Consider the following 6,983-nt stretch of genomic DNA (forward strand, 5'->3'; position numbering starts at 1 on the left):
TCAAAGAATGCAACAGTCACATCCTCATAACCATGGTGCTTCGTGGCCATTCGATGATGACATGACCTTATCCCGAAGCACCACTTCTTGCAATCCTTCTTTGCCACGCCAATGGAGACCTAGAGTCAGGTTCCACACACACACACACACACACACACACACACACACACACACACACACACCAGGAGATCCTTCAACCTCATGTGAGGCTCCAACCACAGTGACCGGCAACTATGAAAGGGCCAAACGATTGGGTTGGATCCCATGGCTCTCCATGCCTGGTATGCTGGTCACACGTAACCGAGTAAGTAGCCTGGTAATGCTAAAAGAACAAGACACATATATCATACAAATAATTGGTATATCATTTCCCCAAACTTACGAAAACATCACAGTACACGAATAGCAAGTGTAAAATGTACAAATCGAGCTAGCAGTTTGCAATTATTTGTAATATAGATCGAAGCTAAATACAATCAGGGCAGACCCATTCACATTTTTGCTGGACACTTCCACATGGTATTGTTACATCGAACTTGTCAGGCAGTAGTAGCATCAGCAGGTGCTGCGGCAGATTCACTTGTCACGGGCTCAGCCTCCCAGAACTCAGTCTTCTTGCCCGTCTTGGAAACAGTTTGCAGAACAGCGTCAGGTGTTATATTGCCCTTCACTGTGACCTTCTGCTCCTTGATGTCTACATCGAAAGATTCAACACCTGAAGCAACCACAACACCGATGCATACGTCACTCACTCGGATACTGTAAAGTACAGCAATAAATCAAAACACTTTGAGGATTTTCAGCCAACTAAATCCTTAGGAACAGATATAAGTATATTTAAGTGACTCAGGTATATAAGTATATTTTATAAGTGAGGACCATTTGGCAGGGATAACAGATTTCTTTTCTGGTTCCCAGTATCTACTAGAATCTAAGAAAAGTTTCTACATCTCGGTTCTCATGGACTAAAACATTTTGGACTAAAATCTACACTTTAGTTGGACTAAACAACCAAACACTTGGACTAAAAGTGGACTAAAATCCTTTAGTCCTTTAGTCCATAAAACTGGACTAAAATGGACTAAAAGGTGTTGGGGACACCCATGCCTCTCATTTATTGTCCTCTCTCTCCACTTTAGTCCATTTTAGTTCAAGAAACCAAACACCACTTTAGTCCACTTTTAATTCATGGACTAAAGTGGACTAAAACTTTTAGTCCATGGACTAGAGAACCAAACAGGGCCTCAATCCCTGAAACATTTAGTAGTGGTTCTCCTGTTTGTGGATCTAGAGAGAGAGTTTGGAGAATCCATGCCAGACGTACCCTAATATGCTCAGAGCAAATTGCAAAAAGGCTCAATCTAGCAATCTACCTCCACTTAAGTTGACAATTTAAGACTAGTGTCCAAGCAGTTCAAAGCAAATTTGTAAAAAGGCTCAATCAAGTAATCTACTTCCACTTAAGTTGATTTAAGACAAGCATTCAAGAAATTGCTTTACAAGTTAGACAAATACCACTCAGGATGTTGTATGTCACATAAACAAAGATCATAAATTTAGAGGACTAGCCAGCAGGGGGAGGACTTCAAATTTGATAGTTTTGGAACTTAAAGAATGAATTTCTCTACAAACCATTCTCTGAAGGGTTATGCAATTCGATTACAATCCTATCCAGTATCCATAACATCCTACCAAAATCTCTAGTAGTCTAGTGCATTTCGAGCTCATTTGGTTTCCTATTTATCTGTTGCGGTTTTTCAAATACCATACATGCCATGAATATTACTTGTTTCAACTGTGGAAATTAAAGTTGCTACTCAAATATTTCATGCTCACAAAATGAAACTGCAGATAGTAAAACATGCCTTACAACTAGCAGTTTTCTTCTTTGAAACAAGCACCTTGAGAGAAATAAAAAAAGGCATGATATCTTCTAACCACTGGTTAAAGGCAAATTAACTTAATTAATCAACCCAAATCGAGAAAAACGGAAAAGCATGCCTAATGCTCTGAAAATTCTGTAGGTCATTATATTGTGCCAGATTCTCGTCCAGCACAAGTATCAAAGCATGGCCATGGTTTGGTAACATTCAATTAAAGTTTAGGACAAGGCATCCTATTCCAGTTACAAATCGCCACTAGCTGATAGAAAGAAAATACAAATATTAAGCAAGAGTGACAAATCAGCCTTTACAGACCCGAAAACCTCAATCCAGTAATCTACGTCCACTTAAGTTCGTGATTTAAGACTAGTATCCAAGTGATTGCCTTACAAGTTAGTAGTTGACCAATAACATGTCTGGATGTTGTACTAACATGATTCAAATACATGTCACATAAACAACAACAACAACAACAACAAAGCCTTTAAGTCCCAAACAAGTTGGGGTAGGCTAGAGTTGAAACCCAACAGAAGCAATCAAGGTTCAGGCACGTGAATAGTTGTCTTCCAAGCACTCCTATCTAAGGCTAAGTCTTTGGGTATATTCCATCCTTTTAAGTCTCCTTTTATTGCCTCTACCCAAGTCAACTTCGGTCTTCCTCTGCCTCTCTTCACGTTACTATCCTGACTTAGGATTCCACTACGCACCGGTGCATCTGAAGGTCTCCGTTTCACATGTCCAAACCATCTCAACCAGTGTTGGACAAGCTTTTCTTCAATTGGCGCTACCCCTAATCTCTCACGTATATCATCGTTCCGAACTCGATCCCTTCTTGTATGACCACAAATCCAACGCGACATACGCATTTCCGCGACACTTAGCTGTTGAATATGTCGCCTTTTCGTAGGCCAACATTCTGCACCATACAACATAGCAGGTCTAATCGCCGTCCTATAAAACTTGCCTTTTAGCTTCTGTGGTACCCTTTTATCACATAGGACACCAGACGCTTGCCGCCACTTCATCCACCCGGCTTTGATTCTATGGCTAACATCTTCATCAATATCCCGGTCCCTCTGTAGCATTGATCCTAAATATCGAAAGGTATCATTCCTAGGCACTATTTGACCTTCCAAACTAACATCTTCCTCCTCCCGAGTAGTAGTGCCGAAGTCACATCTCATATACTCAGTTTTAGTTCTACTAAGTCTAAAACCTTTGGACTCCAAAGTCTCCCGCCATAACTTCAGTTTCTGATTCACTCCTGTCCGGCTTTCATCGACTAGCACTACATCGTCCGCGAAAAGCATACACCAAGGGATGTCCCCTTGTATGTCCCTTGTGACCTCATCCATCACTAAAGCAAACAAATAAGGGCTCAAAGCTGACCCTTGATGTAGTCCTATCCTAATCGGGAAGTCATCCGTGTCTCCATCACTTGTTCGAACTCTAGTCACAACATTGCTGTACATGTCCTTAATGAGCCCAACGTACTTCGTTGGGACTTTATGTTTGTCCAAAGCCCACCACATAACATTCCTTGGTATTTTATCATAAGCCTTCTCCAAGTCAATAAAAACCATGTGTAGGTCCTTCTTCTTCTCCCTATACCGCTCCATAACTTATCTTATTAAGAAAATGGCTTCCATGGTCGACCTTCCGGGCATGAAACCAAATTGGTTCATAGAGACCCGCGTTATTGCTCTCAAGCGATGCTCGATAACTCTCTCCCATAGCTTCATAGTATGGCTCATCAACTTAATTCCCCGGTAATTTGTACAACTTTGAATATCCCCTTTATTCTTGTAGATCGGTACCAATATACTTCTCCTCCACTCATCAGGCATCTTGTTCGATCGAAAAATATGGTTGAACAGCTTGGTTAACCATACTACAGCTATGTCCCCGAGGCATCTCCACACCTCGATTGGGATACCATCCGGTCCCATCACCTTACCTCCTTTCATCCTTTTCAACGCCTCTCTAACCTCAGATTCTTGGATTCTCCGCACAAAGCGCCTATTGGTGTCATCAAAAGAGTCATCTAACTGAAAGGTTGTGTCCATATTCTCACCATTGAACAATTTGTCACATAAACAGAAGTGGTAAATTTAGAGGAGTAGCCAGCAAGAGAAAATTAATAATTTAGTACTCAGAACATGGAGAGTGAATTTCTCCACAGAGCATTCTGTGAAGAGAGGATTGTGCTATTTGATTGCAATCCTACGCATAACATCCTAGTAAAACTTTCTGGTGCATTTCAGGGTCATTTGATTTCTTACTTATCTGCTGCAGTCTTCCTAGTAACATAGAAGTCTTGTTTCAATTGTGGAAAGTTGCTACTCATCAAATATGGTATGCTGACAAAGAAAAAAGAAATCATAGATAGTGGACCATGCCTAGAAACTAGCTGTTTCTATTCTGTGAGAACTTTGAGACAAACAAAGCAGCCTGCAATGTTTTCAAGTCGTCCAATTAATCGAGATTAATCACGATTAATCGTCCTAATCGGTCCCTGCTGACTGATTAGGGGTACCGTCGACTTGTACAAGTCGTCCGATTAATCGCGATTAATCGTGATTAGTCGTCCTAGCCGGTCCCATGTCGACTAGGTTCGACTGGACGACTTGAAAACATTGGCAGCCTGCTATCTTGTTAAGCTTTGTTGCGGTTAATGGCAGAATTAATGAATCAACCAATATCTTGGTAACTAGTTATATAACAAAGACAATTTGGAAAAGCATGCAACTGCTCCAGAATCTCCGTAGGCCATCATGCCAGATTCTCATTCAGCACTGGTTGCAAAGCATGGCCAAGTTTTGCTAACTAACACTCAATTAGAGTTGAGGGTAAGGCAGACATACAAATTGCTAATAGCTGATATAAGGATGAGGAAACACAAAGATTAAGCAAGAGTGAGAAACCAACCTTCCATCTTTCCCAGAACCCGCTTAACGGCTCCAACGCAGCCTTGGCAGGACATGCCAACCTTGAGTACGACAGTCTGCACGCATCCAGGGTGGAAAAAAAGATGTAGGAATCAGTTGGCAGTCAGACTAATTCTACTTTTCATCAATGAATGAACGAGGAAATTAAAGCATAGGTGTGCTTCTCCTGATTCCATACACTTCATAGCTCCAGCAATTCGTATGGTTGAAGCTTTACCAACGCTACTACTAAATGCATACACTTCCCAGTTTAACAATTTTGCCAACCCCTTATATTTCCTTATACTAAAAAAACCTTTATTTATGCAAAGAACAACACTAAGTACATATAACCAGTAGTCCAGTACTCCTATAAATTGTTTTGGCTATACAACATAGCTTTTGCTTAAAAAAAAGGCCGCAACAGCCTATAATTTGTGTTAGTCGCTGAATTCTCACTCTTGGTAGTAGGAGAATTCTTACTCTCATTGAGAGAGGATGACACTAGGAGTTGGGGCAATTTTCTTGTCTATTTCTCACACAAGCTCACACAAATGCCATACCAACCTGAGGGGTTGGGGTTACATATTTATAGCTGCTAGGCAGCCAAGCATATGCCAAGATGCTAGTCTAAGATGCTAGTCTAAGATGCTAATATGCTGTCCTAATATGCTGTCCTCTAAGATGCTGTCCTAGATGCTAGTCCTAGATGCTAAGATGCTAGTCAAGGGTGCTGTGCTGTCCTTGGCACTTGGCAGCAACAGCAGTCCCCTCCTTGTGGCAGCAGTACAGCCAACAGCCCCACAAAGCAGCACAGAGACTTATCCATCAATTTGGAACAGAGGTAATACGTCATCATCTCATATAACCGTATAGCATGTGTACTGGCTCTGGCATGGCCTCATAGTAGTATACTAGACGGTGGATGAATCCGCTGTAATAATTCTCAACGAGCATATATAAACAAATTAGCAACATACAATCAATCGTCTTTGAGAGATAATAACTGCATAAAGTCCCCCCACACATGCAGCATACAGTAGCCTGAGACTCAAAACTAAACTGTTGACTTGACAGGGTCGAGGGAGAAGATCGATGGATGCAAGGGCACGCAGCAGGCCTAAACGACCCTACCTTAGATCTACGCGCACGTCGGAACACTAATCGGCATCATCCATCCCCTGAGGCCTGAACGGTCTCGCACCTGATGACCTACTGATTCGCAAGCGAAACGGCCGTGGACGCGCCGCGCGCGAAAGAAATCATCGAACACTCCAAAAATCTAGTACCAATCATCTCCGACTCCGATTAGAGCGGAAGGGGGGACATTTACCTGGGCCATAGCAGCGCGAGAGGGCAGCAGGCAGGCTCGGGGGTGAATTCTCCTGAGGCCGAGAGCGAGCGCAGGGAGGAGGAGGAGGAGGAGGACGGCTGGACGGGGGAACGCGGGGGATCTGTGGGGCGGACGGAGTTGGGGGCGGTGCGGTGGAGTTGGCAACTCAATGACGCAAGGGAACTCCCCTTCTTCTTGTGACCAGAAACAGCCTAGCCTCCCGTCACTGACAGGTGGGGCGTCCAGTGGTGGGGTCGACGGAAACAGCCACGTGCCCGGACCGAGGTCGGGTACATTTGATTTGCTCCTCCGTGTATCGCACGCAGTCGTGTCCACGACCACGACCAACTTCTTTCATGTCCGTGGCCGTGGCGGTGGCAACGGACGGCGAGTAGTAGCCTAGCGGTGACAAAGTGAGAACACAACCATCCGAGGAGAGGGAGAGGGACTCTTTCTATTTTTTTTTCATTTCCATAGTGTTTAAATTTGGATTGTTGTGAGTCATACTATAATTGTATTATTATCTCACTCCTCGTAGTTAACCTTAATGGTGGTGAGAGGTGTCTAGGTTCATGGAACCAAAGTTCATCTTTCTCTTTTTACCACTGTTGCCCTCGCCGTCTTGGTTACCTCGCCCCCCGCCTTTGGCCATGCGCCGACGAATGTTGGACCACCCTACCCCCATATGGCTCCTAATTCGGTAGCTCTAAACTCCTTCCCCGACGATGACAACAGAAGCAACATACATACGACCACCGTGGCATTGACTTGCTAGCTAGCTCGGAAAGGAAGGGAAGGGAAGGGAGGAGAGATTTGGGAATAGAGAAGGACAGGGAAAGA

The 6,983-nt window shown here is 43.4% G+C and overlaps 1 protein-coding gene across 1 annotated transcript; it reads right to left on the minus strand.

Moving 5' to 3' along the window:
• Positions 1 to 342: 342 nt before the first annotated feature.
• On the minus strand, positions 343 to 6,305 carry LOC136508772 (copper transport protein ATX1-like). The gene is made up of 3 exons (XM_066503552.1): positions 6,144 to 6,305; positions 4,812 to 4,887; positions 343 to 715 (listed from the first exon to the last, which is right to left on the minus strand). Exons 1-3 carry the CDS (start codon positions 6,150 to 6,152, stop codon positions 540 to 542), a joined length of 261 nt encoding a protein of 86 aa, XP_066359649.1. The 5' UTR covers positions 6,153 to 6,305; the 3' UTR covers positions 343 to 539.
• Positions 6,306 to 6,983: the final 678 nt, after the last annotated feature.

This window comes from Miscanthus floridulus, chromosome 15 (genome assembly GCF_019320115.1).
Source record: "Miscanthus floridulus cultivar M001 chromosome 15, ASM1932011v1, whole genome shotgun sequence".
In the NCBI taxonomy this organism is placed as follows: domain Eukaryota; kingdom Viridiplantae; phylum Streptophyta; class Magnoliopsida; order Poales; family Poaceae; genus Miscanthus; species Miscanthus floridulus.

Bases quoted from the DNA above. Each gene is read 5' to 3' on its own strand.
- LOC136508772 (XM_066503552.1), bottom strand. The intron at 716-4,811 runs GTTGGTTTCTCA...TGGTTGCTTCAG, and splicing joins GGTTCTGGGAAAGATGGAAG to GTGTTGAATCTTTCGATGTA.